Source organism: Epinephelus fuscoguttatus, linkage group LG15, assembly GCF_011397635.1.
Source record: "Epinephelus fuscoguttatus linkage group LG15, E.fuscoguttatus.final_Chr_v1".
NCBI classification, from domain to species: Eukaryota; Metazoa; Chordata; class Actinopteri; order Perciformes; family Serranidae; genus Epinephelus; species Epinephelus fuscoguttatus.
In genome coordinates, this window is record NC_064766.1 from 5,013,593 (window position 1) to 5,031,502 (window position 17,910).

The following is a 17,910-nucleotide window of genomic DNA, read 5'->3' on the forward strand; positions in this document are numbered from 1 at the left end:
TTAAGTGGTTGAGCTTAAAATGACTCAGTATTGTAAGATGAGATTTATTTTTGGATTTATTTTATTTGTTGTGGGAATTGACAGGGTTTCATTGATGTTGATTATATGTGGATTCTGTTCTGTTCTTTGATTTAGATCAGGAACTAGGATTAGCTAACGTTAGCGATTACATTTAAGACATCTTCAGCTGGTACTAAAGCCAGCACATTTTTAAACAGCCATAAACAGCAACATTGCCTATTCCTTTCCTACAGGTGTGTTTATTCCTGCCGTTACAAAAGATAGCATAACGTTAGTGATTGACAAACGTTAGCAGTTAGCGAAAGTTAGCTTAACATTAGCGACTACCTAACATTAGCCAACATTAGCAATTAGCTAACGTTGGGGGGGGGAACGTGAGGGGGAGGGAATATCACCTACTTGGTGGAGGTCTGCACTCTCTGAGTGCTTTTCTAGTTCATCCTGAAACACATTTTTTATTTTATTTCTCAGATAGCACACATACATCTAGCCGACATTGGCCCGATGTATCAAGTTTAGATCGTTAAGACGTAGCAGGGAGAGCGTTTGCTCATTGCCAAGACGTCGCTGAGACGTCGGCCTTTAATCGAAAATGACCACCATGCGACGTTCAAACGATCAATAAAAAGCTGCACTCAGTAGGCGATCCTTCATTAATATTAATATGCTTTGTTAATTACGACCTTTATTCATTTAGGTTGGACCTTTCAAACTACAACTATTTCACCATTCAATGTGAGAAATTAATGCTAACATTCAAAAATAGCTGTCTGTTACCCTATTTCGTGTGTAAGTGTGCACAATGAAGAGACAAAAGTCAATTTGAGAAACTTTATTTTCAAATTTCCACAAACAATATCTGATGGCCAGTCCGCTTCTCCTGGCAGCCTGCAAGACACAGAAAAGATGATGTGCACATAACTTCAAGAAACAAATCCCAACTTCACCACTGTATTTTTTTAGCATTTCAGCTGTCTTTTAGCCAGATTGAAGGCTTTGGGTCCGTCACTCTGCTTCATTCAGTGTGGAAACTGTTAAATAACAGGATCCGGCATTAACTCCGTTAACTGTTAACAGCAGCTCAACAATCAGTCCTTCATCTCGGAAAAACAGTGGCTTCAAAACTGCGCTATTACCTGTAGCCACCTGGTCAGTTTGCTTTGCAGAGGAGGAGACCTCAACTGATAAATTGCCCATAAAATCACATTACCAACATACCGAAGGCATCCTTAAATTTCACTATTTGACCTCTGCGCTCCTCTCTGCGCTTGTCACCCACACTTGAGCATCCGTCCAGGGCCCCGGAGGTCAGGCCGGGGGGCCGGGGACCACAGGTGGCAGCTCTGGGCACTTCCACTTTAACCCAAAACGAGTGTTCACAATAACCAGATGAGCAGATAACGTCAACTAGGGAAAATAAAATGAAAACACCACAGTTATAGCCTGTTAGCTAACATGAGCTAAACCGCTAAAGTAGCTAACAGCTAACAAAAGATTAGCTGGTGGGGAGCTGTGCTAAGCTATATACACCCAGTCGTGCTTCGCCACTCACCAGGACCCTCTTTTAACGGTCACAGAAGAAACAACAAAGCTATTTTCTGCCAATTTATTCCAGTAGAGCTTACCTGAAACCAACTGCGATGAGATGCTGTGTCCTGCGAGCTCAGTTCCAAACAAACACCGCGGAGATGAAATTCCGCCTTCAGTGGCGACTTCCGTATGTGGGCAGACATTCTATGGCACAGGGCCGACCCAAAGCCGACGTAACAGAGACGTTTGATGAGCTGGGACAAAAGAGTATTAAATTTAAAGATATCCGCCCATGCGGCCGACGCTTGTCAGACGTTATAAAGTCAGGGCCGATGTGTCGTCCTCAAGCCAACATCGGCCAGATGTATGTGTGCTATCTGGGTTTAGGCAAAACCTTCAATTTTTTACTGACTTCAGAGGCCCATTAGTCTGTCTCTGTATCACCTAGAGTGTTTCTGACACTTTAACAAGAAACTTCAGGGAGTTTTCTTTCTGGCAAGACCTCACGCATGCATGTACTCAGAGCGGTTCAGAGGCTACAGTCATTTTAATTTGGATATGTCATTTTAGGTGTTTTTGCTACCAAGGGTGAATGCAAAATCTCAGCACACCTGAAGGCACAGCTGCGTAGGAAGAGGGTGTAACCCAAAACGTGTCCACAAAATCAAAGAAAGGTTCCCGCACACTGTATCGCTCTCAGTCAAACATTTATTGGCGTAACGTTTCGGTCGATGTGACCTTCATCAGACATATCAGAAAACATCTCTGCCCTACATATATGTACATCCCCGGTGGGTGCGGCTGACCAATCCGAGGACTAGGGGGCTCAACCTTTTTGATGAGTCTCACCTGTCAGAGGGCGATAACATTCAATTAACAGGTACATCAGAGTTTTACATGATATGAAAAAAATTTTTTGTATATACATTTTTTATATAAAGATAAAACACTATAATCCCTCGCAATGAAAGAGTTGAAACTGTATAAATAGGGGCAACCATGCCGATTATTTAAAAACAATTTTTAGATTTTTTAAAAGTATACAAGCAACAGTAAATGCCAGTAAATAATCAACCTCTTTTTTAGAAAGAGGGGAGAAAAAAACAACCAAAGTTGAAGCGAAGCAATCTTTTGCAGTGTGTCCAAAAGCCCCTGGATACCCCAGCAGAGGCAGAGGGACAGACCGCAAAAATAATGCTCCCTACACATAGCTCTTCCTGCAGGCAGCAGATATTACAGTCAGGACAGACAGAGAATAAATAAACATCTACAACATTACATTCAGCAACAATTCATCATTTAGTCCCTTTGGTGACAATGTCTGTAACGTAAAGATCCAGAACGCTTCCCTTCTTTTTAGAAGCAAGTCATGGTCTCCACCCCTAGGTGGCAACGGAACATGTTCGATCCCACAGAAGCGGAGGGAGGCCATGTCATGTCTCATTTCATTAAAGTGAACAGCCACTGGATAATTTTCATCCTTGCGGCGTATGGCACTCTTGTGTTCACTAATTTGCTGTTTAAGTTTCCTCGAGGTCTCACCTACATAGGCAAGGCCACACGGACAGCGAATTATGTAAACTACATGAGTGGACGCGCATGTGATGATACTTTTTATAGGAAACTTTTTTCCGGTGAGAGGATGACAGAAATAGGCAGATTTATAAGTGTTGTTGCACTGTGCGTAATTCCCACATCTATAGTTTCCATTAGGGAGAGGTCATAGACGGGTTTGTTGTGGTTGGTTATGCTTTTTTGTGGAAAAATTAGCATGGACCAAACGATCTTTTAAGTTTTGTCCTCTTTTATAGACAAATAAAGGCGGGTTTTTAAAAATGGAGCTGAGCTCTGGATCAGATTTTAATATGTGCCAGTATTTCATAAATGTGGCTTTAACAACATGACTGCGAGGAGAGTAAGTCGTGACACATGTCACCGAAAATTGTTTTTCTTTTTTCCAACTTTTATTTAACAGATCATTTCATGATTTCTCTAGAGCTGAAGTGTAGGCTTGGTCTACCCAGTCCTGGGGATAGCCTCGTGCAAGAAATTTTGATTTCATTTGACAAGATTTTTTCACAAAATCTTCTGTGGTTTGGCAAACTCTCCTGTCTGTAAAACTGGCTTTTTGGCAAACCTTTCTTCAGTGAAGTGGGATGCGCACTAGTGGCCAACAACAAAGTATTTCTGTCCGTCTCTTTTTGATACAAAGTAGTCAACAGTTTTCTTTCATCAATAATAATCCACATATCGAGGAAGTGTACTTTTTCTTTACTAAAGTCACACATGAATTTTAAATTACTCTTAAATCCGTTGATTAAGACCAAAAAATCTTTTAGTTCCTCTATATCACCTTGGAAAATGCAGAAGATGTCATCAATGTATCTATAATATTTTAACAGTCTGGGAAGGTATCGATTGGTGTCAGGGTTAAAAATAAAATTTCAATGCAATGCAAACTATACATCTAAATTAACCAACACATCAAGCGAGGGCAGTAATAGTCTCTGACCAACATTAACTCTGTTTACACACATACACTGATGAAAGGGAGCACAGGCCTTGAGCAACAAACGTTAAGTTAATACCAATTACGCCCTCGTTTTTACACAACAAATGTAGCTAAACCCACCATCTGGTGGTAGTAATTTGTGCATGCCGAGATTCCCCACATAGACGTCCCCCTAATGATTCGATACATTAACGTGATGTAGAATTGCATCTTAGAGAACATAACACACGTGTTAAAAGTTAATGAAGATGGCGGTGCGTGTAAATGCAGTGGCTTGATACTCTATGCTAGTGCTAGCTACTAGCTAGTACTGCTAGTGCTAAGTACCAAACAGAATTTCATTGTACAATGACAATAAAGTTGTCTAATTCTAATTAAAAGACTCATTCCCTTACCGCTCTTTCTCTTAGTCGTGTGTATTGTTGGTAGTCTTCTCCGTCATCTTTTCAGTCGTCTTCTTCTTCTTCTTCTTCTTTTTCTTCTTTGGCGAATATTACACAGACCAACTTCCACTGTGACTTCCGGTAGGGATTGGATGTAAAATGGCAGCGCCTTTCCGGTGTGGAATAATAATATACACAAAGAAGACCAACTTCTGGTATGGACTGTGGACATCCATCCCATCGCTCATCCGCCATCTTGTCTGCAGCTGGGTCCCTCTCGCCCTGAGACTGGGAGGTCGTGGGTCTAATCCCAAGCCGGGTCATACCAAAGACTATAAAAAATGGGACCACTGCCTCCCTGCTTGGCATTCAGCATCAGGGGTTGGAATTGGGGGGTTAGATCACCACATGATTCCAAAGCGCGGCACCACTGCTGCTCACCGCTCCCTCGGGATGGGTCAAATGCGGAGAACAAATTTCACACACTCAGGTGTGTGACAATCAGTGGGATTTTAACTTTAACTTTGTTATTCACGATAAAAGTTACTCACAATAAAAGCCTCCGGTTTGTCAGCAGAAAGACTTTAATATGAAAGAGAAGCAGCCAGGTAACTTCTACTTTTTCCTCAACCCAAGTTGCATAGTGCAAAACAGTCATCTGCACACACATCATACATACAAACCAGAACAAAAACACATTTTAGTGGAGGGAGACTTGACTGCTCAAACGGAACAACTTTAAGTATACTTAGGATCAGGTTAAGTTTTAGAGTCCTCACAACACTTGCGGAGATCCAAGGGGAGAGGAGGTAGCAACACAACTCCACCTAATGGAGGCTTATGGCACCCCAGATTCAAACTTCCAAAAACACATAATTGAAAACACAAAATTTGGGACACAGAGCAGGAATGAAAGAGGGGGTATTCTCGCTATTACAAGCCTGTGTATCATCAAAATTGAAAAATGCACTTTCAGCTAAATAATAATAGACAAATAATACAATAGAATACATCAAGACTAAACCACAAGCCACTGAACTCAGTTATTGGCAACAACTCGGTTATCAAACCACATTAATCACACTACTGATGTGGGCTACTGGGAATGTTATGGTGTCAGTGCAAGCACTGACAGTTGGATAACAAACACCGTGATTTGGCATGTCATTCATACAGCAGTGATCAAAGTTCACAGTGATTTGGAATTTTTGCCACTCTGCCAAAAGCAGATGCCTGTGGGCTTGACTAGTCATCCACTGCATGACAGAGAGTACAGTCAGGGTGTCTTCTGTGACATCATCTGGTTGTGCATCTTGAAAAGAAATAAAAAAGGTTAAGTCATAAACCTCTTAGGTCATTTTATATGCAAAAAATGCATATGGTGTAATGCTCAGACAGCGCTTTTCGGCAGCATACTGCATGTGTATGTGCTTGCTTTTGCTGGGTCGGCTTGTTTTTTGTAAACAGAAGGCCTGGAGGCAAATTAGTGTGGTACTTGAGATTTGTATTTATTTTAAACTGTACTATTAGCTTACTATTAGTAAAAAGGTACAGATCTGTGGGTTAATTTCTTAGCCAAATAACAGTTAGGCTAAGAACAGGTTATGTGGTGGTTGCCTTGCAACAACAACAAAAATCACAGCCTTGTTTTTACGACTGTTCAACAGCAAAGCAATCTGTCTGATTAGGGCCTAAAGACAGTAATCTGCTGTATCTTAATCTTAAAATGCAATCACAAATCATTACTTTAAATGAATGGTTGCATATACCTTCAAGTTCCAGAAAAAAATCCTGGAAGTACTCCAAGATTTTAGATTCCTTCACTTGCTTACTTGAGCTACTTGAACTCAACTTCGGGGCCAGACGGGACAAGATGTAATGTGAGTCCACCTAGATTTCAAACAAAATGATAATCTGAGATTCCTCAAAACTTACCAGGTTAAGAAGCAAGAGGTAAGGTAAGGAAATGCCATGTAGTACAACTTGTAAATACTCAAAGCAAAACAATAGCATACCAAGTCATTGTCTCCAATGATGAAGAGGCTGCAACACACTACTGGCTTGGTCTGTATCACTTTGATAAGGTCATACACTTTCAGGCCCTCCTGTAGTTGCTGGAGCATGGGCATGCGTTTTGTCATCACATGAAGTCGAATTGCCCTGAATACAGAGAAATAAACTTCAAGGAAAGAAGAATCATCTCCAGGACAATAGGGCTGTCAAAAGCACCATGAAATTGAGTTTGAATATTTTCGAATTGATTTAGTAGAGTTCGAATAATATTCAAATTATATATACATATATATACATATATATATATATATATATATTGCATGCATCATGGTGCTGGTCCTCCTTGTGCTATGCTTACTGCAAAAATTTCCCCTGCAGCCCTACAAACATGAACAGATGGTTTAAACAACATAAGCACAAGGGGAAGTCTCGATTCTGTTTGACAATCGGAACTATATAAAATAAGCACCTGAATAGCTCATCGTCCAGGTCATTTAGGGAGTATTTGGGCATCTTTCCCAGCCACCATTGCTACAATCCAAAACAAAACAAGTCAAATCTTAGAAACTGTCAAAAAAATATGCAATAAAATATTCAATAAAGCTAATACATGGAAGAGCTACTCACCAGACAGAAACTCCTTTTTTAGGGCCCCTTTATCAATCCCTGGCTCTCCCAGGAATGTAACCCACAAGGGATTCATTGAACTGCCATTTTTTTATTGCTTCCACAACTTCAGACCTCTTTCCACCATGTTCTCTCTGGATACACAGATCTGAAAGCTGGAGTCCACCTGCGATCTTACCCACATGATGACATCCTTCTCACTGTCAAAAATATCAAATCCGGACATAAGCCTGACATTGGGACCTATTTTTTAAGTACATACAATACAGTACAACAATAGACATACAACAGTTACCATGAGATAAGATCCTTATCAGTATCAATGTTGTTTCTTTGACAGGTTCTGTCCTCACTACTATAACAATAAAGGCAATAATTATTGATCTTCACAGATAATAATATCACAGATAATATGCTGTCAGAATTAGTGTACAAACTAGACATCCGGACTTCCAAGTCTCCAAAAATAATAAATGCAATATATAGGGATGCACGATAACTTTTCTTTTAAACCAATACCGATAATGATACCAGTGAAAGTATCACGGTTCTGAGTAGTATCACGATACCACAACAAAAAATAGGCAGATGTGCCTTTTGTCATTTATTTAAGCAATATCACACGAGAGGGAGTGATGTTGTACTGTGATATCGTCACGGCTGTGATTCGGTCGTAGGCACGAGGCCACAGGCCGAACTGTTTTATACAACAGTTCAACAGTTAAATAAGCAAAGCTGATTAAGAAATGTTGAAAAATGAGGACAAAATAGATCATTTAAGCATTTTATTTGTCTTCCGCCAACAAAAATAGTTCCCTCAGGACTCCGCTGTCACCGTTGCTATGTAACGCAGACATGGTGCATCAGGCACTTACTCTTTATACACATTTATCTGCACGTTTCCATTAATTGTGCAGCCAGTGAAATAAGTCTCTGGTGACTGCATGGTGGACTGTCGCTTCACAGGCACAGCCGACTCTGCCTTCTGATCTGACAGTATGTTGCTTTTCTCCAAGTCATTGAGCTCCGCTGATGAAACACTGACAAACCTGGATGTGTGCTCAGATGGATTCAGCTTCTCCTCTCCCTCATCTTCCTCTGATGACCATTCATAGTTCAATTCAAAACTTATTTTAGGAAATAAATCCATATTTTTGGCTGTTTGACAGTGGATGAATTAATTAGCCTACAACGCAACTGCTGACCTAACTAACACTAACTGTCAGTTTTGATTTGATTGTTGATTGCAATCAGCTGTGATGCGGAGTGACACATACACAGTGAAATAACCGTGATGTTGTACTCCAATATCGTTTTACTGTCTCTCGACCAAACAGATTGCAGGGCCGGAACTAACTGTTGTATAAAAAAAGATAAATCACTTTTCTATAATACCTCAATGATATTTCAAAGGAATAAATTACTTGTTGACTTATTCATACTTCAAAAACAGCATCAATAAGTGATTAACATAGGGGGATCAAAATAAAATAAATTAATAAAATAAAAATCAACCAGCCACCCTCCTCCCCTGACAAGTAAAGAACAGTCCCTTCATAAGTAAAGAACAGTCCCTAAAGCGCGCTGAGGTTTGTGGGCCGTTACCTGCCACAAAGAGAGAAATGTGAACGGCTCGTTTCTCCTCTGACACGTCACATACCTGTGTGCCGCCACAGCTCGGCTGTTCAGGTACTTCTGGGCAGTCATGACGCCAACAAGAGGACATTATTGGACCGGACTTATCCGTCGCCGGTAAGCCGTTATCTTGCACCGTGGAGCACTATGGCCGCCGTATTTGACAGGAATACATTCCTGTCTGTGTCTGTGTCCCCTGTTCAACCCACAACCGGCAGGATTCGCTGTTATTGGACAGCGCACACCATTATTGGACGGCGCATGGACACTCACCCTCTTGCGACTGGACTTTGAACTTATCCCACAGTAGTGGTACCATGAGGTACCGTAGTACTACAGTACTCCAACATTATGGTATCATATGTACTGTGGAGTTTTAGTGCTGCGGTCTACCGTTAGTACCAGTATACCGTGCAACACTAGTGTGAGAGAGTGTGCACGTCTGTGTGTGTGTATGAGAGAGAGAGTGTGCGCGTCTACGAGTTAACGAGTTGTTTTCCGACATGAGGGGGTATTCTTGAATTTTCCCAGTCATAAAGAGTTTTTCTGATTATGCTGACGTCACTTGAACGCAGCATTCACTGTAGGCCATTCAGGTCTCATAGTGGGAGCGGGGCACTGCCGTGCTGACAAAATTATATATGTTATTGGGGCTATTCGTCATGATATCGGACTTATCAGAATGACATTATAATTTCCTGTTATCGGCCCGATAGTTATCGTGCACCCCTAACAATATATCTACATGACACATTTGAATTGCTAGACTTGTCTACAGATAGATACACACAGATACACAAAAAATTGTCAGACCAGACAAAAACCTTTGTCCACAACAACTTGCATGTGCTTCTATGTCTGAGACAGAGAAGGTGTGGCTGCAAATTGGGAATTGGACCTCATCTTCTACATGGAGGCAAATGAATTAACAACTTGTGCAAAAGCTACAAGAAAACTCTGCATCAGAGATACAAGGAGTAAAAAGTACTGTACCTGTTGAGGGCACTGGTCTTCAATGGACAATGTGGCAGATCTCAAAACAGGTCCAGATGTAATTTGCTCAACAAAGACCAAATCTTTGTCCTAGATGTAAAACAAAACAGGTGCAATAGCAGCTCTTTTAGTATTATGTCAGAACTAGTGTGAAAAACTTTCTACAGCAACTTTCAGCAGACTACAGTGCTACAGCTATTCAGCACACTTAGTATTTGTTAACATATAAGCCATAATTGACCTATGGCTAAGCCATGCCCCCCTCCACTCACTCGGACAACATATCAACATTCAGTGACCAGCGCTATGGCAGTTGTCACAGTACACAGCATTTCGCAGGAGGCAGTTGATGATTTTTGGGGACATAACGATCAGATGTCATTGAGAAGTAACCAAAAGGGCCTAAACTATGCATTCAAGGGATATATTAATCATTTTATTGTTGAGAAGGTCGATGAAAAGCTTAAATTACAAGCCAAAATTTACAGGTCACAGTGTACGCTTGTGAACCACATCTCGTTGCCATTGCCATCAATCAGGGCTGCCAACTTTTCAAGAAACCTTGGAGTGAGATTTGGTAGGGACAACTGAAATTTTGCCGCATACACTGCAATTTTTTATTTTGCCCATTCTGTCTCATTACCAAACAGCAAAACAGATATGCAACATCATGCAAGAAACATTTAAATAAAAATAAAATCACTGACCATTACCAAACTTGGCCTTAGGACTGACCCCAACATCATGCTCACCACGTTTCGTACAAATCCGATCAACTTTTATAAAACAAAAACAAAAATATACAACAATATGTGTATTTTAGCTGGCAATTTTCTTTGCTAGTGCCAAGTTTCATGCGGTTTAGACAAAATCTGTAGGAGGATTTTGAAAAAGTAGGTTGATTGTAGCGCCAACCCTCCAAATTGCACCACCCTCCCTTGCACGGTGTAGTCTGCCGCAATTGTTTTACTTCGGAAAAACAACAATAATAATAATAATAATAAAAATCTGAACAAAAACAATAGAGTTCCCAGCACCACTGGTCCAGGCCCCGCGGGCTTAGACCCCTAATTAAAGTTTAACCAGTGTATACAAACAATTCCCTAAATAAGGAGGCTACTGACAAAGCCCTTAAGATTTGTGCGCTTTGTTGTACTGGATTTGCTTGTGGCCTTTTTTGAGGCCTTAATGATTTCTGCGGAGGGCTCCCACTTGAAGCAGGGCTCCAGGCCAGCCATCTTTATCGTCATTATGGATGACAGGGTTCCATCCAGAGCCAGGCTGTTCCTGGTTTTAGTTTTGTTTAGTCCCACCACAGAAAACACTCTTTTTGCATCAGCATTGGAGTGGGGTAACACCAGGACCAGCACTGCAATGTTGGCAAGCCTCTTCAACAGACTTAACCCTGTCACCTATGAAGAATGCACCAAGAACACAGTGGGAAGAAGAATCTGTTATATTCCTTTGAAAGAGTAAAGGTTGATAATTAATTTTGTCTAAAACAAAATGCACGCACCTACTGTATATGATGCTTTATACATACATAACAAATTACGCCAATCTGTATATACTACTATATATACAGTAATTAATATACAATTATAAAGCAGCATAGAGGAATGGTTTTGTATTATATATAGATAAAATAAACAAAATTAATTAGGCATCAACCTACAATATACTTTTACAAAACCATTCTGGATGTCACTAACTCGGCTTCTTCTCCGGAGCCTTTGTGCTCCACTGTCTCTCAGATTAAATCATATCGCAGCGGTGCCTGGACAGCGTGACGTGTGTGGTTGTGCTGCTGCCGTGGTCCTGCCAGATGCCTCCTGCTGCTGCTGCCATCATTAGTCATTAGTCATACTTCTACTGTTATTATACACGACTATTGTCACACATGTATACTGCCAAATATTAATACATACTTTCAACATATTGTACCACAGTAGCCAGAACTGTAACTATAATATTATTACTTTCAATAATGTTGTTGTAAGCTACTGTCATTACCTGCATCTCTCTCTCTCTCTCTCTCTCTCTCTCTCATTGTGTCATGTGGATTACTGTTACTTTGTTATGCTGATCTGTTCTGTACAACATCTATTGCACGTCTGTCCGTCCTGGAAGAGGGATCCCTCCTCAGTTGCTCTTCCTGAGGTTTCTACCGGGTTTTTTTCCCCGTTAAAGGGGTTTTTTTGGGGAGTTTTTCCTTATCCGCTGCGAGGGTCATAAGGACAGAGGGATGTCGTATGCTGTAAAGCCCTGTGAGGCAAATTGTGATTTGTGATATTGGGCTGTATAAATAAAATTGAATTGAATTGAAAACAATATTTCAGTATATAGGCCTAAAAATATTTCTACTGTGTTCTTGGTGTACAAGAATAATTCTTACCATACCTTATCTTTCTGGGTCGCCATCTCCACCCAGAAGCTCTCCATCTCAAGTTCCTCTGAGTCCTGCAGGGCAGGGCATTGGCATAGTCTGGTATTCCAGCAACTCTTCGCTCAGCCGGTCATGCTCCTGTGGCCCATGGTAAGGGAGCAGGTAGGGGAACCTAAGTTAAGAAAGCACAGTTACAAGTGATTTATTTTGATATATGGTCATCAACCCAAGGAATTGGGGTTTTTAAACCCACTTAGGGATGGCTCATGTGCATAGAGGCAGAATTCTAGAGTTACAATGCTTTGGTATAGAATTCGGGTCATTTAGTCTCAGATAACAAGCAGAAATTGCTGAAAAAAACCCTAACCTCTCAACAAAGTAAAGAGCATCTTCTATGCCACATTCCAACCTCTGGCGGACATCTACAAACTTGGCGTGCTTGAGCAGTGGCTCTTGTAGCGGCAGCTTCTTCAAAGCGTAATCCACAGCGTTGATCAGAAAAGCCAAGGCAGCTTCATGGAATTTCTCCATCTGCTGTGGTGTGATGTCTCCATCGTCAAGTAATCTGTTGTTGTTACCTGTCAGGTACCCCTTTCGGTTCGTGCTACCCTTGAACCAGTAGCCGAAATCTACTACCAGGTCCTCCAGATCAAATATGGACACCTTCAATATATAAATCAGACCATAAACACTAGGGGTGTAATGATACATCGATCCTCATCGATACATTGATTCATTGATTAACGATCCAATTACATCGATGCAAAATGAAAACATCGATCCTTATCGTTATCTTAAAGATACACATTTATTTTGAAATTCACATAGCACGTCTGTGTCGCCATTTCTGGGCAAGCGTGCCTCCGCTCAAACAACAAACAGAGCTCAGAAATAAAATGGTCAAATCATATTCTAGTTGTTTTTGTGAGTTGATGTAAATAATTGTGTGATTGTGGGCATATGCTATCGCGTCATATCGATCGCAGGCTCCTGAATCGAATCGAATCAAAATCGTATCATGACAGACTTTGTGATATTGGCAAACATCGTATCGTCATCCAAACAAATCGTATCGTGATGAAGCTGGTGATTTACACCCCTAATAAACACTAAGGTTAGTGCATGCAATCAGTACACAAATATTAAGTTACATGTGAAGTACAATTAGGCTTATACTTACTTCTAAAAATCCCACCCCAGCTGATTTAGCTGTGTTGTGGACTACATGACAAGGGCAACCATGAACATAAATGCTGGGGTGTTCCTTCAGGATTCTGGAGGAAATGGAGTTGTGTGAGCCTGTGTTCACCGCAGCATTGTCCACAGAGAGTCCAACACAATTTTGCCAAGGGATAGCTTTTTCTTCCAAGGTGGCCTTTATCTTGCTGAAGATGACTTCAGCTGTCCCACACCTTGTCCCGCTCATAGTGCACATCCCCAGGAAGCGGTGGTCAACCTTATCTTTGATAAAGATCCGGACAGTCAGGGGGTTCATCTTCTCTACTCCTGCAATGACAGCATAGCTAAGCATATAAAGCACCCCATCTTCTTACATACATGTTTAGTAACTAATTAGGGTTGGGTCGGTTCTCGGTAATACCAATTCGGTTCGGTACTCTGTCTTGGACCGGATTTTTTTTTGACACCGACCGGACCGCATACGTCATTTAAGCCCAAGCATACTCGGGCAGAACGCACATGGAGCGGACTCCGCGGAGGTCCGCTCGGACTACAAGCGGACGTCTGCAAGCCCTGTGCGTGCAAAGCCGCGTGGACTCCGCGGAGGACTCCAAGTCCTCTTCCTCGTCGTCAGAGTAGGACGCCATGACAGAAAGCAAGAATTGTAGGTAATGTAGTGTTTCACTGACATTTTTACAGAAAACTACAATGTGGAAGTGCGCTCGACTATGGAAGCCTGAATGACTGCGGACATTCCTCGCGGAGTCCGCTCCTCTTATAGTACGCCTCTTCGCCAAGCACACAGCGAGCAGGAGAGAGAGGGGGGTGGGGTGGGGACTGAGCTAGGAGGTGCGAGTGCGTCGAGGCCTCTACTGTAGCCTGGGGTTTGTTTAACAGTGACGGGGAGTCAATAATGGCGGACAATTTAGTCTCGAAGAAATCAAAGAATGCGCCAATACAGCAACTCTTGTTTGCATTGATTGAGTAAGCTAAACCTGCAAATTTATTTGTAAGGAATAAAACAAACAACATGTTACTGTCACTCTGTTGTCCTGTGGTATTATTTTAAATGAGTCAATTGCGCCCCCAAGTGGCGAAAATCCGGTATTACCTACAATGCGTTTTTTCACAAAAACCTGACCGTTTTTTTTTTTTTTTTCCCCTCATACCGACCCAACCCTATAACTAATCATGCCAGATTATTGTGGAGGTGAAAAACATCATGTTCAACAGTTTGGTAAATACCTGAGTTAATGGATCCATCTGTGATGAGGGCGTATGGTTGTTCCCTCATTTGTACCACCAACTCCTTCATGAAATGTGGTGCCAGCGCCTCGTTAACGATGCATGATGTTTTTGTTGTGGCACACCTGTACTCCTGGGCTGTTCTGGAATCTTTGAAGCACTCCTTCAGAAGAAGCCCCAGGTGGTAAGCAACAGCAAGTGGCACATTGTGCTGCACTAATGTTACTGCCATTTTGACCTCAGCTCTCCTGGTCTGTAAGAAAAAAATGTTATTAGTACTCCCCAAAGAACACAGCTGAGTTGAAATAGACACCAGAGTCAATAGGACACAGGTGAATACAATGGGCAATTAAGACAGACATAGAACTAAGGAAACTAAACTGTGAAACAACACAAAATGCAAAACCTAAATAAGACAGTATATTAGTCAAAACTATAAATCATGATAGTACAGTACAATACACAAAACTCTTGAACCTTGACAGACCATGACACATAGCATACCTTAGCCTCTTGGTCTGCCATCCCCCCAACAGAGGAAGAGGACACTGAAAATTGGTCTATTGTAGCATTCGATTGAAGGGCCTGTTGTTTACCCTGGTGGCTCTTGCTGTTAATGTGTCGCACAACATCAGTTACCCCCTGGTGGCAACACAAGTTTTCTACACGGCACACAGAGCACCAGTAATGTGTGCTGAGTGTTCCTTTGGTTATGAATGACCATGTTGTGGTCCACTCACTCTTAAAGATGCACCTCTATTTTGCAGCTCCACACTTCACTCTACTCTTCGACCCTTGCTCAGGCCGCTGCTGTTCTTCATTCTCTGTCTGTTGTTCAGTGTGCTGTTCTGTCTGTTCTGACTGTAGCTGTTCTTTCTCTTGTTCTTTCAGTTGCTGTTCTGTCTCTCGTTCTGTTGATTGGTGTTCTGTCTGTTGCTGTTCTGGCTGTTGAGCAGCTTTTTTAAAAAAAGGTTCCTCTTTTGTCCTGCTGCTGGCCCTGCTTTATTTTCATGGGGCATCCTTGAAACCTTTAAGAATGTGGTTTAATAAAAGTCATGTTGGTTCAATAAATCTACACTAGTAGTATCAGTTACAACATGCTTTTTTCTGGAGTACCATTTAGATAATGTTATATGGAGATGTCAGCTAGCTGCTGCAGCAGCTAGCCGCAGCAGCTAGCTGACATCTTCACATAACATTAGCTAGCTGCTGCAGCTAGCTGCATTTAAACCTCAACATAATATTTACAAAGCTCTCAAAATGCCTTTGAATTATCTCACAACACAAAAAAAAAACAAATAAATATGCAAACGTTACTTAAAGTTTAAGAGCATAAACACTTCACATACATACCTGAAAAGAGCGGGGGAAATCCACGTCTCTCGCTCTCTGCCGCCTCTTTTTCTTTTCCTCCTTCTTAGAATTCTGGGAGGCCGTACGCTCACTTCTTCGTTACCCCAATGAGTGCAATCCCGGTGTCAATTGCGCCACAGCGCCACCAACATCCAGTATAGTGGTCGGGAGGTGTATTGCGCATCGAAAAGGGTATTTTTTTTCTTTTTTGCTCAGACGAACATTTCAGCGTGAGAAATCGGGGGTGTGGCGTGAGAGCGCGTGAAGCCAATCAAATGCGTGTGTCTCACGGCCAATACGTGAGAGCTGACAGCCCTGCATCAAAAACAAGAAGTTAAAGTGCCACTGAAGTTAAGGTTTTTGGCTAAGAATATGAGAAAAGGATAATGGCCTTTTGACCATCTTTACCAAGAGTGTCTCTCCGTTAGTTTAGTGCTACAGTATTTACACTAAATCGTTCAGCATAATGTTTGCCAATCTTTGTTATCTCTGCGATTACAGATAAATTAATGAAGCTAAGCTCCAGAAGTTAATGTTAGTTTAACTAGAGCCCTTTGGACAACAGCTAACAATGATGTACGATCACCAAAGTACAAAACTAGAAGAAAACAGGCTAATGAACTCCCAGCAAACAACGCAGCTAGGAGCTAACGTTAGGCTAACTTTAGCTAACGTTAGCTAGAGATGTTAAAGATAACTTTATATTTCTTTCCAGCAAAGTGACAATATGTTGCCTCAAACACAATGTTGACTTTAAAACAGAAGACATCATTGTTAATCTTATTCATGTTAAAGTGTAAAAAGTACACCCCGTCGCCCAGCCTCTCAGGATACCTTGTGTTGGAGTTGCATGTACCCCATGCACACCATTTGACTATTTTTAAACTTCAAATCTCCGAAAAAGCTCTAAACGACTAAACGAAACTGACTTTCTGTAATGCATTTCAGTGAACGTCCAGGCAGAGAATGTCTGAGTGTATGGGAATGGCTATACACACTGTGATTGGCTCATTGCATTTGAGGGCGGGGCTTAGCCATAGGTCAATTGGTTGACTGCTCAGAGATGACATTCAAACAGTCAATATAGCATGTTCTTAAAATTACAACATGTACTAACTTTGATAATTACTAACACAAAACCGTAAGATATTTCTATCTTTCTAACCTGTGTTTCAGGGCTAGACTGGACACAGTTGTCTAATGTATTTAATGCTAGTAATCCAGATACCGCATACAATAGTTTATCAATGAATTACTAGATTCAATCTGTAAAACCATCCCAGAGAAGACTGTTACACAGAAAAATAATGAACGACACCCCTGGCTCACAAAAGGGTTACTAAACTCTATAAAACATAAAAATAAATTGTATAAGTGCTATTTAAAAAATCCCAGTGATAACAACACAAAGAAATATCAATTATATACAAATAAACTCACTCACATAATAAGAAAAAGCAAATGCAATTTTTACACTGATCATTTAAGTGCTGCCCAGGACCAGGACCAGGACCTGGACAGTGTTAAATAAAGTCCTCAACAAGGAGCAGAGGTCTCTGGTGCTCCCAGATTTTGTAAACAGCAATCAATCCCAACTCGCTGATAGCTTTAATAATTACTTTGCCTCCATTGGCCAAGATCTTGCCAGTAAAATCAGGCACCCCCAGGCAGATTCCTATAGGAATTACAAAAACATGAAGAATTCTCATACAGCAGGGGCTGACGGGATATGCAGTAAAATCTTGATATCTATAAAAAACTTCATTGTAAAACCGCTTGCTCATTGTATTAATTTGTCTTTACTTCATGGTGTTGTGCCAAAAATATCCAAAATGCCAGAATCATTCCTATTTACAAAACTGGTGACAAAAATTATATCAGTAATTACCGTCCAATCTCTGTTTTACCAACTTTATCTAAAGTACTGGAAAGAGTTGTGTATAATAGACTAAGTGATTATTTGGATAAGCTGCATATTCTCTCTAGTTCTCAGTATAGCTTCAGGAAAAAAAAGTTCAACATGCATGGCTATT

At 41.1% G+C, this 17,910-nt stretch overlaps 1 protein-coding gene across 2 annotated transcripts; it reads right to left on the reverse strand.

Moving 5' to 3' along the window:
* Positions 1–5,115: 5,115 nt before the first annotated feature.
* On the reverse strand, positions 5,116–16,253 carry LOC125902816 (uncharacterized). Of its 2 annotated transcripts, XR_007451185.1 has the most exons (10): positions 14,525–14,987; positions 13,281–13,606; positions 12,468–12,763; positions 12,115–12,272; positions 9,715–9,804; positions 7,087–7,286; positions 6,929–6,990; positions 6,462–6,606; positions 6,216–6,336; positions 5,116–5,758 (listed from the first exon to the last, which is right to left on the reverse strand). XR_007451185.1 is itself a non-coding variant. In XM_049599438.1 (7 exons), the coding sequence occupies exons 2-6, from the start codon at positions 15,047–15,049 to the stop codon at positions 12,158–12,160; spliced, it is 1,011 nt and encodes a 336-aa protein (XP_049455395.1). In that variant the 5' UTR covers positions 15,050–15,552; positions 15,878–16,253; the 3' UTR covers positions 11,845–11,979; positions 12,115–12,157. The 2 variants fall into 2 exon arrangements, 1 of the variants encoding a protein (XP_049455395.1); XM_049599438.1 differs by lacking the exons at positions 5,116–5,758; positions 6,216–6,336; positions 6,462–6,606; ... (1 more) ...; positions 7,087–7,286; positions 9,715–9,804 and adding exons at positions 11,845–11,979; positions 15,029–15,552; positions 15,878–16,253 and having other exon boundaries at positions 14,525–14,777.
* Between the last annotated feature and the right edge of the window lie 1,657 nt (positions 16,254–17,910).

Excerpts from the sequence above, each read along its gene's own strand:
- LOC125902816 (XM_049599438.1), bottom strand. The coding sequence starts at position 15,049 with ATGGCAGACCAAGAGGCTAAG. Across the intron at positions 14,778-15,028 it reads TGGCAGACCAAGAGGCTAAG|ACCAGGAGAGCTGAGGTCAA; the intron begins GTATGCTATGTG and ends TTTTTCTTACAG. Across the intron at positions 12,764-13,280 it reads CTGGGGTGGGATTTTTAGAA|GTGTCCATATTTGATCTGGA; the intron begins GTAAGTATAAGC and ends TATATATTGAAG.